Source organism: Pseudophryne corroboree, chromosome 6, assembly GCF_028390025.1.
Source record: "Pseudophryne corroboree isolate aPseCor3 chromosome 6, aPseCor3.hap2, whole genome shotgun sequence".
Classification (NCBI taxonomy): domain Eukaryota; kingdom Metazoa; phylum Chordata; class Amphibia; order Anura; family Myobatrachidae; genus Pseudophryne; species Pseudophryne corroboree.
Window position 1 is genome coordinate 429,169,557 of NC_086449.1, and position 22,449 is coordinate 429,192,005.

The 22,449-nt window shown below is 45.2% G+C and overlaps 1 protein-coding gene and 1 long non-coding RNA gene across 7 annotated transcripts in view; one reads left to right on the plus strand and one right to left on the minus strand.

Moving 5' to 3' along the window:
• Positions 1-22,449, minus strand: part of ATXN7L1 (ataxin 7 like 1) — a 383,163-nt gene that overhangs the window by 147,147 nt on the left and 213,567 nt on the right. The window contains exon 1 of one of the 6 annotated variants that reach the window (XM_063927044.1): positions 2,937-3,112. The exons of 4 other annotated variants lie outside the window; for them this stretch is intronic. Coding sequence is in view for 1 of the 2 variants with exons in the window: in XM_063927043.1 (XP_063783113.1) it covers positions 3,496-3,526 (31 nt within the window). In the remaining variant the exon portion in view is untranslated. Of the gene's footprint in view, positions 1-2,936; positions 3,113-3,495; positions 3,621-22,449 lie in introns of those variants that run through there. One more of the 6 variants, XM_063927043.1, reaches the window with a different exon arrangement.
• LOC134932528 (uncharacterized) lies at positions 3,660-18,221 on the plus strand. The gene is made up of 3 exons (XR_010179384.1): positions 3,660-3,785; positions 14,864-14,993; positions 17,843-18,221. It is a non-coding gene; the product is annotated as an uncharacterized LOC134932528 (long non-coding RNA).

A 22,449-nucleotide genomic window follows, 5' to 3' on the forward strand; every position in this document is an offset into this window, starting at 1 on the left:
AGCCTCTCCTAGCAGAAATGGACAATGCACTTATTCTAGATGCCAGCCGGCAGATCTCCCTCTGTGCATCTCTCATGTACAAGACTGAGTCTTTTATATGCTCTACGGTTAGGCAATATAGTGTCCCTGTCTAGGGTGTCAATATTTTCCGACAGGGAATCTGACCAAGCAGCAGCAGCACTGCACATCCACGCTGAAGCAATAGCTGGTCTCAGTAGAACACCAGTGTGTGTATATATAGACTTTAGGATAGCCTCCTGCTTTCTATCAGCAGGTTCATTTAGGGCGGCCGTATCCCGAGACGGTAGTGCCACCTTTTTAGACAAACGTGTGAGCGCTTTATCCACCCTAGGGGGAGTTTCCCAACGTGACCTATCCTCTGGCGAGAAAGGGAACGCCATTAGTAATTTTTTTGAAATCACCAATTTCTTATCAGGGAAAGCCCACGCTTCTTCACACACTTCATTTAATTCTTTAGATGGGGGAAAAACTATAGGTAGTTTTTTCTCCCCAAACATAAAACCTTTTTTTGAGGTACCTGGGTTTATATCAGAAAGGTGTAATACCTCTTTCATTGCCTCAATCATGCAACGAATGGCCCTAGTGGACATTAAATTTGACTCATCGTCGTCGACACTGGTATCAGTATCCGTGTCGACATCTGTGTCTGCCATCTGAGGTAGCGGGCGCTTTAGAGCCCCTGATGGCCTTTGAGTCGTCTGGGCAGGCACGAGCTGAGAAGCCGGCTGTCCCGCATTTGGCATGTCGTCAAATTTTTTATGTAAGGAGTCGACACTTGCACGTAATTCCTTCCATAAATCCATCCACTCAGGTGTCTGCCCCGCAGGGGGTGACATCACATTTACAGGCATCTGCTCCGCCTCCACATAAGTCTCCTCATCAAACATGTCGACACAGCCGTACCGACACACCGCACACACACAGGGAATGCTCTTAAAGGAGACAGGACCCCACAAAAGCCCTTTGGGGAGACAGAGAGAGAGTATGCCAGCACACACCAGAGCGCTATAATAATGCAGGGACTAACTGAATTATGACCCTTTATAGCTGCTTATAGTATTAAACTGCACCTAAATTTAGTGCCCCCCTCTCTTTTTTACCCTTTCTGTAGTGTAGACTGCAGGGGAGAGTCAGGGAGCTTCCTTCCAGCGGAACTCTGAAGGAAAAATGGCGCCAGTGTGCTGAGGGAGATGGCTCCGCCCCTTTTTCGGCTGACTTTTCTCCCGCTATTTTTTGTATTCTGGCAGGGGTAATTACCACATATATAGCCTCTGGGGCTATATATTGTGGTTATTTTGCCAGCCAAGGTGTTTTTATTGCTGCTCAGGGCGCCCCCCCCCCCCCCCAGCGCCCTGCACCCTCAGTGACCGAAGTGTGTAATGAGGAGCAATGGCGCACAGCTGCAGTGCTGTGCGCTACCTTGGTGAAGACTGAAGTCTTCTGCCGCCGATTTGCCGGACCATCTTCATGCTTCTGGCTCTGTAAGGGGGACGGCGGCGCGGCTCCGGGAACGAACACCAAGGACGGGTCCTGCGGTCGATCCCTCTGGAGCTAATGGTGTCCAGTAGCCTAAGAAGCCCAAGCTAGCTGCAAGCAGGTAGGTTCGCTTCTTCTCCCCTTAGTCCCTCGTTGCAGTGAGCCTGTTGCCAGCAGGTCTCACTGTAAAATAAAAAACCTAAATTAAACTTTCTTTCTAGGAGCTCAGGAGAGCCCCTAGTGTGCATCCAGCTCAGCCGGGCACAGAAATCTAACTGAGGTCTGGAGGAGGGGCATAGAGGGAGGAGCCAGTGCACACCAGATAGTACCAAATCTTTCTTATAGAGTGCCCAGTCTCCTGCGGAGCCCGTCTATTCCCCATGGTCCTTACAGAGTTCCCAGCATCCACTAGGACGTCAGAGAAAAGGTAACTGCTGCGTCGGCATTGCGACGCATCTGAATCAGGCCCACCATGCGCAGTGTCAGATTCTCCAGGAGTCATTCAAAAATGTGAAAAAACTCCTCCGGTATGCCAGGAAAGTAACACACAGGGACCACAGATCACTGCTACTCTCCATGTAAGTTACCTATAGTGCACACCGGGGTATTTATAATGGTTGCAGTGTGTGCAGTGCACACGGGTCCCTTGGGTCCAGAGAGGGCCCACACCGCACCCATTTCTTTTCAATAATTACCCTCCAGAGTCCTGTGTCGCAGCAGCAGTGCTGTAGAAATCACTGGGAAAATTGCGCGGTGGACATTTTCACAGTGTTTCGCACATGTGCAGTAGGAAAATCACTGGGAAAATGGCTGCCGCACTATGTCTCTGGTGACCTGCGCATGCTTACTAGACTCTGGACCGCGCTAGGGTACCATAGTAACCCTAGTGCTCAGAGTCAAGAGCGCTGACGGCTAGTGAGAAGGGCGGCGCAGAAGGAGACTGCACACGGGCCTCCTCATCTCTGAAGACTCACCTGATAGTGCATAGTGGGGATATTTTCATTTCAAAAATATTTTGACTTATTAATTGCTGCAGTACCTAGATTATGTATACATAGGACCCTTAGTTCATGATAATACCAGTAATACCATTAGTACTGTCAGCAGCATATTAAAAGTGGCAAGCCAATGAGACGGCTGGAGAGAAATAAGTAGTTCCAATAATAAACCTGTAAAATTAAGACTTTCGGGGCAAAATTATATGACGCAATAGTGAATTGCTTCTAAAATTTATGATTAGCACACAATACAGAATAATATATATATATAACAGGTATACAGAGATAAATTGAAATATATAATTTATGGGTATTTGATATATACTATTTTATATTATCAGATATACAATGTAATGTTTGAACTGAGAAAAAGATACATAAATCGTAAAAGGCAACTCTGCAAGCACAGGACCTATCTGGAAGTAACGTGTCATACTGTACCTGTCAGTGATGAAGGGGTGGACAGAGAGCCACAGCGGCTACAGGCTACTGTGCCAGGGAACGAGCAATGGCCTAGTAAATTTTGCACAGCTGAAGGCACCAGTGCACGGATGACACCATTCCCTCTAGCAGTGTGCCAGTGAGTTCTGCATGCAGAGACACAACAACAACACCACCACACTGCTACTGTGCACAGGCAGGCAAGGCTTACGCGGAAGCCAGCAAGCAGGGACCCTTATCAGCCCAGTGCACAGGCAGCTGCAGAAGCGACACACACATACACACAGCGTGCTGCGCAGGCCGGTCCGGAGCCTGTTGTTATTGTGTGTGTGTGTGCAGCGCAGCACTCGGAGCAGGAAATCCACTAACGACAAAAGCCACTTCCCCCGTCACGTATGATGATTACACGGCTCATCCACATTCACCAACTAACGGCACGAGTGGGGGACACATGGAAGCCGCCGCTGGGGAGACCGCAGCATGCATAGGAACTAGCAGATTTATCATGGAGAACAACAAACACAAATGAGAGGGAGGGAAGAAGCGGCGGCCAACTCACTCTGCCTGCGCCGAGGCTGTAACATCCTCATGCTGTACTTGTGCTAGCCCTGACACCGCCGCTGCCGTCACACGGGCCGGCCGTGAGCCGCTCCTGGGGGAGAAGCAGCAGCAGCGCTGCCCGTGTGTGCTGCCTCGGTGCGGGCAAGTTTCCGCTCTCTCACCAACCGGGTACCAGAAGTTCAGAGGAATGGGACGATGCCAGAGACAACAACAATAACATCGGAAGCGCTCTCCACCCACAGGGCTGATATTCTGCTCATGCTGCTAAATAACGGGATCTATATATAGGTGAAACTCAGAAAATTATAATATCGTGCAAAAGTTCATTTATTTCAGTTACTCAACCTAAAGGTGAAAGTAATATATTATATAGACTCATTACATGCAAAGTGAGATATTTCAAGCCTGTATTTGTTATAATTTTGATGATTGTGGCTTACATCTTGAGAAAATCCCAAATCTCAAAAAATTTGAATATTACATAAAATCAATAAGGATTTTAAATACAGAAATGTCGGCCCTCTGTAAAGTATAATCATGCATATGTACTCAGTACTTGGTTTAGACCCCTTTTGCATGAATTACTGCCTCAATGCGGTGTGGCATGGATTCTATCAGCCTGTGGCGCTGCTGAGATATTATGGAAGACCAGGATGCGTCAATAGCGGCCTTCAGCTCTTCTGTATTGTTTGGTCTCATGTCTCTCATCTTTCTCGGATGGCGGTCGTTAGGTTGACAAGCATTAGGTCGACATACATTGGCTCGACCACTGAAAGTCAACATGCACTAGGTCGCCATGGTCACTAGGTCGACATGGGTTTTTCACCCTTTTTTTCATTTGTTGACCTTTTTCATACTTAACGATCAACGTGGACTACAATTGGGAACGGTAACCTGTGCCGGGCGCAGCAGTAGCGGAGCGAGGCACCTTGCGAGGGGGCACTGTGCACTAATTGGGGTTCCCCGTCACTTTTCGAAGAAAACAACACCAAAACCAGTAAAAAAAAAAAAAAAAATGTCGACCTTCAGTGGTCGACCCAATGAACCACACCCTCTTTCTCTTGGCAATGCCCCATAGATTCTTTTTTTTCTTTAGCCCAAGTAAGATGCTCTGACATTGTTGTTCAGGAGCGGCATGACAAGGAGGTATACAACATTTGAAGCCCATGTCTGTCTGTGTGTGGTGGCTCTTGATGCACTAACTCCAGCCTCAGTCCACTCCTTGTGAAGCTCCCCCACACTTTTGACTGGCCTTTTCCTAACAAGAAAAAAATAACTGGTCTGTTGCTCAGTGGTCCAAAGTCCTCTTTTCAGATGAGAGCAAATTTTGCATCTCATTTGGAAACCAAGGTCCCAGAGTATGGAGGAAGAATGGAGAGGCACACAATCCAAGATGCTTGAAGTCCAGTGTGAAGTTTCCACAGTCTGTGTTGATTTGGGGAGCCATGTCATCTGCTTGTGTTGGTCCACTGTGCTTTATTAAGTCCAGAGTCAGCGCAGCCGTTTACCAGGACATTTTAGAGCACTTCATGCTTCCTTCCGCAGACAAGCTTTATGGAGATGCTGACTTCATTTTCCAGCAGGACTTGGCACCTGCCCACACTGCCAAAAGTACCAAAACCTGGTTCAATGACCGTGGGATTACTGTGCTGGATTGGCCAGCAAACTCGCCTGACCTGGCATTGGCATTGCCAAGAGAAAGATGAGAGACATGAGACCGAACAATGCAGAAGAGCTGAAGGCCGCTATTGAAGTATCCCGGTTTTCCATAACACCTCAGCAGCGCCACAGACTGATAGAATCCATGCCACGCCGCATTGGGGCAGTAATTCATGCAAAAGGGGCCCAAACCAAGTACTGAGTACATATGCATGATTATACTTTTCAGAGGGCCGACATTTCTGTATGTAAAATCCTTTGTTTATTGATTTTATGTAATCTAATTTTCTGAGGTTTTGGATTGGGGTTTTCTTAAACTGTAAGCCACAATCATCAAAATTATAACAAATAAAGGCTTGAAATATCTCACTTTGCATGTAATGAGTCTATATAATATATTAGTTTCACCTTTTAAGTTGAATTACTGAAATAAATGAACTTTTGCACGATATTCTAATTTTCTGAGTTTCACCTGTATTACTGTTAGAACTAATACATAACATGGCAATGCACTGGGATAAGAAGGTGCAATTACACCCCCATTACAGCTTTTACACACAGAAAGGGAAACACATTTCCATTACACTAGAGAACAGAAAAATAAGATTTTACTCACCGGTAAATCTATTTCTCGTAGTCCGTAGTGGATGCTGGGTACTCCGTAAGGACCATGGGGAATAGACGGGCTCCGCAGGAGACTGGGCACTCTTTAAAGAAAGATTAGGTAGTACATCTGGTGTGCACTGGCTCCTCCCTCTATGCCCCTCCTCCAGACCTCAGTTAGGGAAACTGTGCCCGGAAGAGCTGACATTACTAGGAAAGGATTTGGAATCCAGGGTAAGACTCATACCAGCCACACCAATCACACCGTACAACTCGTGATAACTATACCCAGTTAACAGTATGAACAACAACTGAGCCTCATTAAACAGATGGCTCAGAACAAAAAACCCCATAGTTAAGCAATAACTATATACAAGTATTGCAGAAGTCCGCACTTGGGACGGGCTCCCAGCATCCACTACGGACTACGAGAAATAGATTTACCGGTGAGTAAAATCTAATTTTCTCTGACGTCCTAGTGGATGCTGGGTACTTCGTAAGGACCATGGGGATTATACCAAAGCTCCCAAACGGGCGGGAGAGTGCGGATGACTCTGCAGCACCGAATGAGCAAACTCAAGGTCCTCCTCAGCCAGGGTATCAAACTTGTAGAATTTTGCAAACGTGTTTGATCCCGACCAGGTAGCAGCTCGGCAAAGTTGTAAAGCCGAGACCCCTCGGGCAGCCGCCCAAGAAGAGCCCACCTTCCTCGTGGAATGGGCTTTGACTGATTTAGGATGCGGCAGTCCAGCTGCAGAATGTGCAAGTTGAATCGTGCTACAGATCCAGCGAGCAATAGTCTGCTTAGAAGCAGGAGCACCCAGCTTGTTGGGTGCAAGCAGGATAAACAGCGAGTCAGTTTTTCTGACTCTAGCCGTCCTGGAAACATAGATTTTCAGGGCCCGGACTACATCCAGCAACTTGGAAGCCTCCAAGTCCCGAGTAGCCGCAGGCACCACAATAGGTTGGTTCAAATGAAACGCAGATACCACCTTAGGGAGAAATTGGGGACGAGTCCTCAATTCTGCCCTGTCCATATGGAAGATCAGATAGGGGCTTTTACATGACAAAGCCGCCAATTCGGACACACGCCTAGCCGAAGCCAAGGCCAAAAGCATGACCACTTTCCACGTGAGATATTTCAACTCCACGGTCTGAAGTGGCTCAAACCAATGTGATTTTAGGAAATCCAACACAACGTTGAGATCCCAAGGTGCCACTGGAGGCACAAAAGGGGGCTGAATATGCAGCACTCCCTTAACAAACGTCTGAACTTCAGGCAGTGAAGCCAGTTCTTTTTGAAAGAAAATAGACAGGGCCGAAATCTGGACTTTAATGGATCCCAATTTTAGGCCCATAGTCACTTCTGACTGTAGGAAGTGCAGATATCGACCCAGCTGAAATTCCTCTGTTGGGGCCTTCATAGCCTCACACCAAGCAACATATTTTCGCCATATGCGGTGATAATGTTTTGCTGTCACATTCTTCCTAGCTTTTATCAGCGTAGGAATGACTTCAACCGGAATGCCCTTTTCCATCAGGATCCGGCGTTCAACCGCCATGCCGTCAAACGCAGCCGCGGTAAGTCTTGGAACAGACAGGGCCCCTGCTGTAGCAGGTCCTGTCGGAGCGGCAGAGGCCAAGGGTCCTCTGAGATCATTTCTTGTAGTTCCGGGTACCAAGTCCTTCTTGGCCAATCCGGAACGATGAGTATAGTTCTTACTCCTCTCTTTCTTATTATCCTCAGTACCTTTGGTATGAGAGGAAGAGGAGGGAACACATAAACCGACTGGTACACCCACGGTGTCACTAGAGCGTCCACAGCTATCGCCTGAGGGTCCCTTGACCTGGCGCAATATCTTTTTAGCTTTTTGTTTAGGCGGGACGCCATCATGTCCACCTGTGGCCTTTCCCAACGATTTACAATCAGCTGGAAGACTTCTGGATGAAGTCCCCACTCTCCCGGGTGGAGGTCGTGCCTGCTGAGGAAGTCTGCTTCCCAGTTGTACACTCCCGGAATGAACACTGCTGACAGTGCTATCACGTGATTCTCCGCCCATCGGAGAATCCTTGTGGCTTCTGCCATCGCCATCCTGCTTCTTGTGCCGCCCTGTCGGTTTACATGGGCGACCGCCGTGATGTTGTCGGACTGAATCAGCACCGGCTGGTTTTGAAGCAGGGGTTTTGCTTGACTTAGGGCATTGTAAATGGCCCTTAGTTCCAGAATATTTATGTGTAGGGAAGTCTCCTGACTCGACCATTGTCCTTGGAAGTTTCTTCCCTGAGTGACTGCCCCCCAACCTCGGAGGCTTGCATCCGTGGTCACCAGGACCCAGTCCTGAATGCCGAATCTGCGGCCCTCGAGAAGATGAGCACTCTGCAGCCACCACAGCAGAGACACCCTGGCCCTCGGGGACAGGGTGATTAACCGATGCATCTGAAGATGCGATCCGGACCACTTGTCTAACAGATCCCACTGAAAGATCCTTGCATGGAACCTGCCGAAGGGAATTGCTTCGTAAGAAGCTACCATCTTTCCCAGGACTCGCGTGCAGTGATGCACCGACACCTGTTTTGGTTTCAGGAGGTCTCTGACCAGAGATGACAACTCCTTGGCCTTCTCCTCCGGGAGAAACACCTTCTTCTGTTCTGTGTCCAGAATCATGCCCAAGAACAGCAGACGCGTCGTAGGAACCAGCTGCGACTTTGGGATATTCAGAATCCAGCCGTGCTGTTGTAGCACTTCCTGAGATAGTGCTACTCCGACCAACAACTGCTCCTTGGACCTTGCCTTTATAAGGAGATCATCCAAGTACGGGATAATTATAACTCCCTTCTTTCGAAGGAGTATCATCATTTCGGCCATTACCTTGGTAAATACCCTCGGTGCCGTGGACAGGCCAAACGGCAACGTCTGGAATTGGTAATGGCAGTCCTGTACCACAAACCTGAGGTACTCCTGGTGAGGTGGGTAAATGGGGACATGTAGGTAAGCATCCTTGATGTCCAGTGATACCATATAATCCCCCTCTTACAGGCTTGCAATAACCGCCCTGAGCGATTCCATTTTGAACTTGAACTTTCTTATATAAGTGTTCAAGGATTTCAAATTTAGAATGGGTCTCACCGAACCGTCTGGTTTCGGTACCACAAACATTGTGCAATAGTAACCCCGTCCCTGTTGAAGGAGGGGAACTTTGATTATCACCTGCTGGAGGTACAGCATGTGAATTGCCGCCAGTACTACCTCCCTGTCCTGGGGAGTAGCTGGCAAGGCTGATTTGAGGTAACGGCGAGGGGGAGACGTCTCGAACTCCAGCTTGTATCCCTGAGATACCACTTGTAGAACCCAGAGATCCACCTGTGAGCGAACCCACTGGTCGCTGAAGTTCCGGAGACGGGCCCCCACCGCACCTGGCTCCACATGTGGAGCCCCAGCGTCATGCGGTGGACTTAGTGGAAGCAGGGGAGGATTTATGTTCCTGGGAACTGGCTGTCTGGTGCAGCTTTTTCCCTCTATCCCTGCCTCTGGGCAGAAAGGACGCGCCTCTAACCCGCTTTCCTTTCTGAGGCCGAAAGGACTGTACTTGATAATACGGTGCTTTCTTAGGCTGTGAGGGAACCTGAGGTAAAAAAGTCGACTTCCCAGCTGTTGCTGTGGATACGAGGTCCGAGAGACCGTCCCCAAACAATTCCTCACCCTTATAAGGCAAAACTTTCATGTGCCTTTTAGAATCAGCATCACCTGTCCACTGCCGAGTCCATAATACTCTCCTGGCAGAAATGGACATTGCATTAATTCTAGATGCCAGCCGGCAAATGTCCCTCTGTGCATCCCTCATATAGAAGACTACGTCTTTAATATGCTCTATGGTTAGCAAAATAGTGTCCCTGTCAAGGGAATCAATGTTATCAGACAGGGAATCAGACCATGCGGCTGCAGCACTACACATCCATGCTGAAGCAATAGCAGGTCTTAGTATAGTACCTGAGTGTGTATACACAGACTTCAGGATAGCCTCCTGCTTTCTATCTGCAGGCTCCTTTAAGGCGGCCGTATCCTGAGAAGGCAGTGCCACCTTTTTTGATAAGCGTGTGAGCGCCTTGTCCACCTTAGGGGATGTCTCCCAGCGTAACCTATCCGTTGGCGGGAAAGGGTACGCCATTAGTAACCTCTTAGAAATCACTAGTTTCTTATCTGGGGAACCCCACGCTTCTTCACACAATTCATTTAACTCATCAGTTGGGGGAAAAGTCACTGGCTGCTTTTTCTCCCCAAACATAATACCCTTTTTAGTGGTAACCGGGTTAATGTCAGAAATGTGCAACACATTTTTCATTGCCGTAATCATGCATCGGATGGCCCTTGTGGATTGTACATTTGTCTCATCCTCGTCGACACTGGAGTCAGACTCCGTGTCGACATCTGTGTCTGCCATCTGAGGTAGCGGGAGTTTTTGAGCCCCTGATGGCCTCTGAGATGCCTGGGCAGGCGCGGGCTGAGATGCCGGCTGTCCCAAAGCTGCGTCATCAAACCTTTTATGCAAGGAGTTGACACTGTCGGTTAATACCTTCCACATATCCATCCACTCAGGTGTCGGCCCCGCAGGGGGCGACATCACACTTATCGGCACCTGCTCCGCCTCCACGTAAGCGTCCTCATCAAACATGTCGACACAGCCGTACCGACACACCGCACACACACACAGGGAATGCTCTGACTGAGGACAGGACCCCACAAAGTCCTTTGGGGAGACAGAGAGAGAGTATGCCAGCACACACCAGAGCGCTATATAACAGAGGGATATACACTATACACAAGTGAATTTTCCCCCAATAGCTGCTTATATCACAATATGCGCCTAAATTTATGTGCCCCCCCTCTCTTTTTTACCCTTTCTGTAGTGTATACTGCAAGGGAGAGCCTGGGGAGCGTCCTTCCAGCGGAGCTGTGAAGAAAAAATGGCGCTGGCTGTGCTGAGGAAGATAGCCCCGCCCCTTTAGCGGCGGGCTTCTCCCGCTTTTTTAATGAAAATTATGGCGGGGGATTAGGCACATATACAGTTTAGAACTGTATTATGTGCAGTTTGCCACCTTAAGGTATATTAATTGCAGCCCAGGGCGCCCCCCCCCCCCAACGTCCTGCACCCACCAGTGACCGGAGCGTGTGGTGTGCTGTGGGAGCAATGGCGCACAGCTGCAGTGCTGTGCGCTACCTTATTGAAGACCGGAGTCTTCAGCCGCCGATTTTCTACGGTATCTTCCGTCTTCTGGCTCTGCAAGGGGGACGGCGGCGCGGCTCCGGGAACGGACGATCGAGGTCGGGCCCTGTGTTTGATCCCTCTGGAGCTAATGGTGTCCAGTAGCCTTAGAAGCACAAGCTAGCTGCAAGCAGGTAGGTTTGCTTCTCTCCCCTAAGTCCCACGTAGCAGTGAGTCTGTTGCCAGCAGATCTCACTGAAAATAAAAAACCTAACAAATACTTTCTTTATAGTGAACTCAGGAGAGCCCACTAAGTGCATCCAGCTCTGGCCGGGCACAGATTCTAACTGAGGTCTGGAGGAGGGGCATAGAGGGAGGAGCCAGTGCACACCAGATGTAGTGCCCAGTCTCCTGCGGAGCCCGTATATTCCCCATGGTCCTTGCGGAGTACCCAGCATCCACTAGGACGTCAGAGAAATATTAAAACTTCTCAGTATTATAGAAACTAAAGATAACTATAAGCTGTCTGTACAGTAGGTCAGTCATGAAAAAAAAAATCAAGGTTGAGCCCCACTCATACATATTTTTTTATTTGAATTTTTGTAAATAACCGCTTTACCAACATGAACAGTACATGCTGGACGAATGTACTACTGTATAATTTCACCAAACTGTGCAGCTAAAGGTGCATACACACGGTGCGATGTATGCTTACGATTTTGAGTATATAGTCAAAATCGTAAGGAAAAGTTAGTCAATATCGCACTGTGTGTACACAGCTTGCGATACCGATGTGCGCTCCCGTGGGGTCGGTATCGCAAGAAAAAAATAGACTGTGCTGGCAAGTCAGAGATAGTCAATATCTCACAGTGTGCATGCACGTGCTCATACCAAGAAAAACTACAACATTTGTCAGTTTGTATCCAAGGGGACTACGTACAAAGAATAACCTTTTATCTTTTTCAATGTACCTCTAAATAGGGATAATTATTTTTTTAAATTATCCCTTCTATATACTAGATGTAATTCGCAGAGACAGGAGGTTGGGGTTCGAGGTCGGAGCTGGGCAGCGTTCCCAGAAATGGAAGTGTGTTGCCCCCGTTTTCTGGGAGAGACTAGCCCAGTGACTGGGTCCTGCTTAATAAGTATGCCCCATGGCTGATCAATATGTTATTCACTACTGTAAACTTTACATATATAATACATCACTGTTTTATTTTTATTTTTAATAAATCCTCATATCCGGGGCATATGTATTAAGCCTGGAGAAGTGATAAAGAAGTGATAAGTGGAAGGTGATAACACACCAGCCAATCAGCTCCAAACTGTCATTTTTCAAACCTGTAATGACTGGCTGGTGCGTTATCACCTTCCACTTATCACTTCTTTATAACTGCTTTATCACTTCTCCTCTATCCCATCATATCACTCTGAAAAGCAATTGAATATTGATGTTGCCCATGTAGTTTGCATAAGTAACTAGGAGGGCTCTCATTATTCATAGATTACAGATGCAGCTAACTATAGATATATAACCTTTCATAAAACCCTAAATGTATGTAATGAGTACAGTGATATGGAACAAATGGAGTAACTTGTGCCCGCTAACTGCAGCTCAATCCCAACTCACGAGCACCAATTCTTGATTAGCATATACTGAACACAAGAGTGGTCCATAAGCGCCATTACATTCAGGTATAGATTGTCCCAGATGCTTCAACAAACAGGGGAATAAGAATGAAATCCGGTTATTCAATATTTATCACTATATCTTCAGCTTAATTGATGAAACCTCTCGACACCCCAAAACAGTGAGATGTGTCCACATTAGGTTTTTTTTTTACACCTTCCTTGTTATACACCCTGTGTATAAAGATGTATAATATGGAAGGTGTAAAAGAACCCTTTGTGTGTAATGGGTAAACTGAGTAACATCACAGCTGTATGTGTGCTATAGTCAAACAACACAATGAAGTACAATTCCCCAGCCCGTGCTTATACAAAATAAAACCAAAGTGTTTTGACCAGCTCTGGCCTGACAATGCCATTCTGCGGTTAGATAATGATATAATCAGAGCATGCTGACTGAAATGTTTGGGCTCCTAGCAAATTGCTTACAGTATATGTCCAAACCACTAAATGATCTTTGCAGTCTTGGATCCTGCAAATATCCTACATTGCTTATTTGTAATGTGTATAAAGCAGCTCTCATTTTTTAACGGACAAACTGATCAAAAATAATTTGTGCCTCAATTTTATATTGAGAAATTGATGTGTGTGTGTATTGGGGCAGCTTTAAAACAATAGACAGTTGTATAAAATGCAAGAGATTATAATATGTATATTCCTCCTGTAAATACCTGTATCAATATACCTTTTCTACATAAATTCTGATACTATTGCTTTGATCGGGTGTGGGATGAGAGGTAGTGTCTAGTTAGTTAGTCAATAGATAGTCACCACATGTTAGATAGACAATAGGTCAACAAGGTCAGAAGGCTGACGGTCAGAAAAGGTCGACATGAAAAAAGTAGTACAAAAGGTCGACATGAAAATGGTCAACGCCTTTTTTTGCATTTTTGTGGTTAGTTTGGATAGTTTTTTGATCTGGGCCCCCCAGTTGTATAAAGGCATACCCTTGCAGGGCTCGCTGCGCTCGCCACAATGTTTGTAACCAACTCTATGCCGACATGGATAGAGAAGATATGAAATAGTCCAAAAAAAGAAAGAAAAAAAAACTACTTTTTTATGTCGACCATTTTCATGTCGCCCTTTTGTACTGTCTACCTTTTGACCCTGTCGACCTAATGTCTGTCCAACATATGGGGTGGAATTGAAATGATACATCACGCCCAATCTCCTGTCTAAAATGATCCCCGTTATCGTGCATATTGTGCCCACAGTAATCAGGTTTAGCCGTGTAAAGGGTTGGGTGCCTCGCTACTCCAAGGGCAGCAAGCTGAAAGAATGATACAGGTTGAGTATCCCATATCCAAATATTCCGAAATACGGAATATTCCGAAATACGGACTTTTTTGAGTGAGAGTGAGATAGTGAAACCTTTGTTTTCTGATGGCTCAATGTACACAAACTTTGTTTAATACACAAAGTTATTATAAATATTGTATTAAATGACCTTCAGGCTGTGTGTATAAGGTGTATATGAAACATAAGTGAATTGTGTGAATGTACACACACTTTGTTTAATGCACAAAGTTATAAAAAATATTGGCTAAAATGACCTTCAGGCTGTGTGTATAAGGTGTATATGAAACATAAATACATTCTGTGCTTAGATTTAGGTCCCATCGCCATGATATCTCATTATAGTATGCAATTATTCCAAAATACGGAAAAATCCGATATCCAAAATACCTCTGGTCCCAAGCATTTTGGATAAGGGATACTCAACCTGTACCATGTCCCAAAGGGCAGAAACAGAACAGGTGTGGAAAGGGGTGAAAAGAATACACCGCCCATGGTGTATCTATTGACTGTCTAACTAGACACTGTCCATCATCCGGATACTGCTTAGATCTGCCTTTATAACTCCAGTGTTAAAATGCTTGTATTATAAAATAACATACTCCTACCGCAAGTATTTCTGTGACCTGAATTGCAGGTACTAGGCCACAGTATTGTGACTTTATATGGCCACACTTCTCATCTGTGATTTCTGTTATCTTTATCACTTATTCATGATCCCATATATGCTGTAAATGGAATTTATTTTATATTTAACATCTGCCTACATGACATATTTAGGATCAGTCACTAGTTCCTGGTGCACCCTACCTAAATTTAGCCATAGACCCTAGTTTACTGGGATAGTGTTGTAAACTTGCATTCTTGTACTTGTGTCCAATTGCTGACTGGATGCATACCTTTTCTCCATGCCCCTAGGGACAGAAGACAATAATGTGCTGATGTATGGGCTTTCTAGGAGTACTGCACACCAGTGAACCAGTCTATTGCTTTCAATCTTCAGCTCTATTAATGATCATCCATCCCACCAGCTTGTTTACATTTACAGGTACTTGTATGTAGGTTTAAAGATGTAAGTATAGATGAAGGCAGTGTAGTTTCTCCAAACCTACCTAAAAGGTGCTACTGGTGGATTAGTTTATTTCATTGGGTACTAGTTTGTCAGTAATGCAACATATATGCAATGCCTAATAAAGAGACACACTGACACATGGGCCTGGATGGGAGCAGATTTTAAACTTCCGGGAAAACGACGGACAAACTTGGACATTATAATGTGCGACTTTTTTACGCAATATGAACAATGTAATGTCAAGCGTCTTTTGCGCTCACAATGCAAATTGGATCAGACTTCTTGCGGGATTTGAAGACCAGGAAACGCACATTTTTTCAGACCAACGAAATGCAGATTTTACTAGAACAGTTGCACAGTGTAAGAGATAGTCACACATTGGCACTCAAAAGTCCCAAGATTGAAGAATCACACACCTTCTATAAAACCCAGTCCACCATTTTGTCCTTTGAAAGGTAGTAGGAGTTTTGGAGAGGTGACCGTGGTGGTTTGTGATAGTGAGAGAGGGAGGTTGGTGATTTGTTTGGAGAGGTTTACCAGAGAGTTGGAGCAGGCATGGCATCCTTGAGAATGGGCAGTGAGAGGAGGAGGAAGCTATGTCCCAGCACAGCCTGTGTTTGACACAGAGCATAAAGAGCGTGAGGAGGAGGAGGTGCTGGAGAGTGGTGATGAGGACAGTGATTAAGAGTCTGCTGCATCTGAACCTGGCAAGACCAGGTCAGGGCGTATGTCCGGTTTTCTTATGATGAAAACTGCATTCTGGTCCATTCCATGGGGCAGGTGTTCACATGCCTGCTGGGTGCCCAGGCATATAGGACCCCTGCGTCCCAGAAGGTGGCCATGTGGAGTTCAGTCCTGGATGCAGTAAACGCAGTCAGCTCCTGCCATCGGACCTCAGGAGCATGAAGAGGATGTATGGACACATCACACGTGTCCTGAGGCAGAGATGGCTGAGGAGCGCCACAAGGGTTGCAGGATAGGAGTAGGACGATCTGCACCGGTCTATTACACGGAGTTCGAGGAGGAGTTGAAGCAAACAGTTCCTACGGAGGTGCTCCCAAGAGTGCATGTAGTGGACACGGACCGACCAGCGTCCCACCTTGTCCTGGTAAATAAATGAAAAATTGTTCCCTTTAAACTGTAACAACCTAAATCAGTGGCAAGTGCGATTTAAAAAAAAAATCTCTTTACAGATAAATTTATATACAGTATTTCACATAATTGTTTTGGATTAAATATAATATTGCAAACTTTTTGTAGTCCTATAAAGTACGCATAAATGTTTGCATTTGGTAAGTGGCAATATCCCTGAAGTGGTTAGAAGTTTGTGTATGTAATTAATGTAAATGTTATATTTATTAAAGTATAACTGTGTACCATCCTGAGCAGAGTAAGTATGGGCCATTTGGTAATGTGTGCTATGGGGGTAATTCAAACCTGATCGTATCAGCAAATTTGTTAGCAGTTGGGCAAAACCATGGGGGTAATTCCAAGTTGATCGCAGCAGGAATTTTGTTAGCAGTTGGGCAAAACCATGTGCACTGCAGGGGAGGCAGATATAACATGTGCAGAAAGAGTTAGATTTGGGTGCGGTGTGTCCAAACTAAAATCTAAATTGCAGTGTAAAAATAAAGCAGGCAGTATTTACTCTGCACAGAAACAAAATAACCCACCCAAATCTAACTCTCTCTGCTAATGTTATATCTGCCACACCTGCAGTGCACATGGGCCCTCATTCCGAGTTGTTCGCTCGCAAGCTGCTTTTAGCCTACTGGGAGTGAATCTTAGCTTAGCAGAATTGCGAACGAAAGATTCTCAAAATTGCGAATAGAAATTTCTAAGCAGTTTCTGAGTAGCTCGACACTTACTCTGCCACTGCGATCAGTTCAGTCAGTTTTGTTCCTGGTTTGACGTCACAAACACACCCACCGTTCGCCCAGACACTCCCCCGTTTCTCCAGCCACTCCCGCGTTTTTCCCAGAAACGGCAGCGTTTTTTCACACACTTCCATAAAATGGCCAGTTTCCGCCCAGAAACACCCACTTCCTGTCAATCACACTACGATCACCAGAACGAAGAAAAAACCTTGTAATGCCGTGAGTAAAATACCAAACTTCTTAGCAAATTTACTTGGCGCAGCCGCAGTGCGAACATTGCGCATGCACAGTTTGCGGAAAATCGCTGCGATGCGATGAAAAATAACGAGCGAACAACTCGGAATGAGGGCCATGGTTTTGCCCAACTGCTAACAAATTTGCTGCTACGATCAGGTCTGACTTACCCCCTTTGTGTCGATTCAAACATTTTAACAAGTCTTTTTGTATTGGGAAGGCCATTTGTACATTATATAAGGAATTATGTTTACTGTAGAATGCATCATGAATTTTTTTTTAAATAACAATACATTTGCCACATGACCCAAATGTGTTTTTTCCCCCAACGCAGCTGCTGTGCGCCAGTGTACGGCTCCACCAAAGAGGCGGTGGCAAGAGATAGACACAGAGGAGGCTGATGTGTTTTCAAATAACACACACACACACACACACACACACACACACACACACACACACACACACACACTACACACATATCAAGGCCTGCAACCATAACATTAATCAATTTGGACACAACCGCAGCCTACTTTAAATTGATATGTGAAGTAGATTTTCAAATAAAAGGCCCCCTGAAAACAGATTTTGTATCCCTGTTTACATTTTATGTCCGCTAGCATGGATCTTTAAGCATGTGCATTGGTAGGTGTACCAAATTAGTGTAGGTTGTATTTATTCTCCATTACAAGTGGGTTTTTTTTTGTTCCTTTGTAGGTCCTTATCGTGCTCACAGCATAGCCACTCCCCCCGCCACTTCCAAACCTGGTTACATATTTATCAGCGGAAGAGAAGTAGGATGATACCACCACCATCCTTGCTCCCATGGAGCCTACACCATATGTGCCACCGCCACAGCAAACACCACCGCCCAGCACACAGGCAAGTGCTCCAAGTATGGATGAACTCTCCCTGCCCCTCCACCATTTTTGGGAGCACCCACATCCAGGTGGCCGGCGAGGCAAATGGTCATCTGCAGGAACTGACCCACGTGACACGTGAGCGGTTACAGGTAGCAACTGCAGGTGACTGGGGAGTACACGCAGGTCATCCAGAAGCAAACGTAGGTGATAGTTGTCCTGCAGTGGGAGCTGATGTCACAAAAAGATGTGCCTGAAGCTCCCTCCAATCCAGCACACCAAGTGCGTCGCCAGTGACTCCCCCAAGGCGTAGTGTCTGTACGTGGGGGAGTGGGGGGCAGGGAGAGATTGAGGGCCTTCCGCATCCCCTCAAAAAAAAAAATTGTTTTTTTTCTCATCTGTTTCCCTCTGATTTTTTTGGAATGTGTTTGTTAAGCTGGGTACACACTGCAGCTATGTCGCTCCAAAACACAATTTTGGAGCGACATATCGCTTACATCGCCCAGTGTGTACTGCACATCAAACCAAGTGTCCGTCGCTAGCGTCCTCGGTTATTTTAATGAAGGACGGAACATGGTCATTCCGTCCTTCATTAAAGTCGCCCCAGTCGGTAGGTGCAAATCGGGCTGACAGGGATTCGTTCCAATGTCGGAATAAATCCCTGCCGTGTCAGTGTGTACCCAGCTTTTGACACAAAGTGGTTTCCCGAAAAGTGTGTTTGTGGATTGTTTCTAAATCATTATTTAATTTCAAAAAGTCTTAAAATGATTTAGGTGCTAATATGTTTTAATTACATACACTACTGTATTTAGGGGGTATATTAAGGGAATCTGGTACTAAAACACATGTAAGAACAGGATTTAGTGGTCACATTTGACCTAACATGGCTTATTATAATGTTCATTTACATTCATGTACCTACAGTACATCCTTGCTGCAGCCAGGCTAAACAGACGCAAAGTGAGTGTTTCTGCAAATTTTAACAGGGAAATGCGTCTTATTCACAAAGGGATGTATTAGGACACAGGCAGCTTTTGCCGATTAGAATGGTATGCGGCATGCCTATATTCTGTGTGTAATAGCGACAGTATTGGCATACCAAATTATGTTACAGTGTTTGGCAGGAAAACACTAGCATAACATTTTGTATGCAGATATTGCTATTACACACAGAATATAGGCATGCTGCATATCAACCAGCAAAAGCTGTAGAATAGAAATAACCAATTTTTTGCGCAATAAACACTCTGAGTGCAGCCCAGTTTTACACAAAAGGGATTTCACCAAAACCCAAAGAAACAAGTGCAAAGATATAGACTGAATAAAACCAGTGGCGCAGACAGAAGGAACATGCAAAATAATATCAACAATCACAACCTGATTAGCTCATTTGGGAATGCCAATGTTGTTTTGTTAGTGAATATATCCATTCTCGATATTGACCTCAAAAGAGAAAATAATTGATAGTGCAACACCGTTTAATAACAAAAGGAATCCCAATTTTTTATTAAGTCCCACTCACATGAAGGGACTTTATCATCGCATGTAATAGAATTCCACAGTGCAGCCAAGATCGTGCGTCTTTCCCGTATTCCGTTAGGTCAATACCTCTCGGAGGGGTTCACTTGGGACTCTTTACATCGGTGTGGACTTCCAGGACTTTTCTTCTGGGATTCATTTCTGCTGTTTGTGAGAAAAAAAACCCATGTCTCTATATGCTGATATTTTTTATGTGCAATGTGAGTGTGTTTTTTAAAGATTAAAACTGTTTTTAAGAAATATCTCACAGTGTTGCACTAATGATATTTCTCCCGAGGTATTGACCTAACGGAATACGGGAAAGACGCACGATCTTGGCTGCACTGTGGAATTCTATTACATGCGATGATAAAGTCCCTTCATGTGAGTGGGACTTAATAAAAAATTGGGATTCCTTTTGTTAATAAACGGTTTTGCACTATCAATTATTTTCTCTTTTGAGGTCAATATCGAGAATGGATATATTCACTAACAAAACAACATTGGCATTCCCAAATGAGCTAATCAGGTTGTGATTGTTGATATTATTTTGCATGTTCCTTCTGTCTGCGCCACTGGTTTTATTCAGTCTATAACCAGCAAAAGCTGCGTGTGCGTGCTAATACATCTGTCTGTGAATCAGACGCATTTTCCGGTGGAAAATTAGCAAATTTCCAATAATGACATGTACAGAACACTGACTATTTTGAAAGATCAACGTCTTTGTTTTTAAGGTTAGAATTTTTTTTTACAAATGTTTATCTGTTAAAAGTGTGCTGTAATTGACTGTAATTGTAAGTGCACTTGTAATTGACTGTCAAATACAACTCGCTCCCCCCCCCCCCCCCCCCCCAACACAAAAAAAACAAAAAACAGGTCTACTTTTGTCTGACATTGTGGAGCTGTTTTTTGTGAGATTTCCAAACTTGGACACCATTACATTGGCAAGTTGCATGTTTAACACGGGCAAAACCTCTGGCTCAGACATTTGGACGGCCGCTCTATTTAAAAGTAAAAAAACATCAGACTTTGCATGTACTCGGATGCCATTATATTGGCCGGGTTTGCAAAATGTCAGACTTTTGCAGCAAAATCGGACATTTTACAAACTTGGCTCAGAGAAGACAAATAAGTGTATAAACTAGCACTTAGTGATAGCAGCCAAATATAGGGTGTTTGTCCTTATCTGTAATGTAGTTTCTGTCAGTGTTGTAGCCCATGTGTATCCTTCACACATAAAATGTTATTAGCGTGTACATGACAGCTCTGTTTAAATAGGTTATGAAAATGTTTACAAAGTGTAAAGAGAGATAAGAATCCGATGTAATATGTAAAACAAAAATTTCAGGAGGCAAGTTTAGAATCATGTTACACACTGCCAAAGCAAAGTCATATTTAAAATACTTACTAGTATACAAATAAAAAGACAAATATTATTAGTAATAAACACCAAAAGGAGTATTTATCAAAGCTTTGAGAGATAAAATAGTGAGAGATAAAGGGTATATTCAATTAAAGTCGAAAGCTGCCATCTGTCGAAAAGACAAGTTTTCTACTTTTTAAGGTCGAATCGTGATTCGACCTATTCAATATATCCCAACATTTTTCGACAAGTCGATGAATTCGACTTGTCGAAAAGCACGTGGATCGGCGGAATAGCTGCCGATCCACGTGCTTGTGTCGAAAACGGGGCCAAAACTGACGGCTCCAGAAACTGAGGTCACGCTTGCTGGAGCCGGGTGGACACTGCCGTGAGGTCGGGCGGCTGTGTGACATCCTCCTGCAGCGCTACTGTTAGCGCTGATCTCCTCCGTCTGCCGGCAACTGTCCCCCGCTGGTCTCCACGCGACTGTCCCACCCCCTCCCCCTCCTCCTCCTCTGGGTCACTCATCTCAATTCGACTTGAAAAAGTAAAATTAAGATGAGATTTGAATAGGGGTTGTCGGATCCATTCCGACAAATGCATGTCGGAATGGATCCGACGCTAATTGAAAATACCCCAAAGGGGTAAATGTATGAAGCAGTAATAAGAGTGGAGAAGTGAGACAGTGGATGGCAACCAATCAGCTGCTCTGTATAATTTTATAGTATGCAAAATATAAATGTTACTACAAATAGGATTTTAATTACCCACCGGTAAATCCTTTTATCGTAGTCCATAGAGATACTGGGGATCCATTTAGTATCATGGGGTATAGGCGGGTCCACTAGGAGCCATGGGCACTTTAAGAATTTGATGGTGTGGGATAGCTCCTCCCTCTATGCCCCTCCTACCAGACTCAGTCTAGGAAAGTGTGCCCGAGGAGACGGACATACTTTGAGAGAAGGAAATAAAAAAAAATAAGAATTTACTTACCGATAATTCTAATTCTCATAGTCCGTAGTGGATGCTGGGACTTCCGTAAGGACCATGGGGAATAGCGGCTCCGCAGGAGACTGGGCACAAAAAAGTAAAAGCTTTAGACTAGCTGGTGTGCACTGGCTCCTCCCCCTATGACCCTCCTCCAAGCCTCAGTTAAGATACTGTGCCCGGACGAGCGTACATAATAAGGAAGGATCTTGAATCCCGGGTAAGACTCATACCAGCCACACCAATCAAACCGTACAACTCGTGATCTGAACCCAGTTAACAGTATGATAACCGTAGGAGCCTCTGAAAAGATGGCTTCCAACAATAAACAACCCGATTTGTTTGTAACAATAACTATATACAAGTATTGCAGACAATCCGCACTTGGGATGGGCGCCCAGCATCCACTACGGACTATGAGAAATAGAATTATCGGTAAGTAAATTCTTATTTTCTCTGACGTCCTAGTGGATGCTGGGACTTCCGTAAGGACCATGGGGATTATACCAAAGCTCCCAAACGGGCGGGAGAGTGCGGATGACTCTGCAGCACCGAATGAGAGAACTCCAGGTCCTCCTCAGCCAGGGTATCAAATT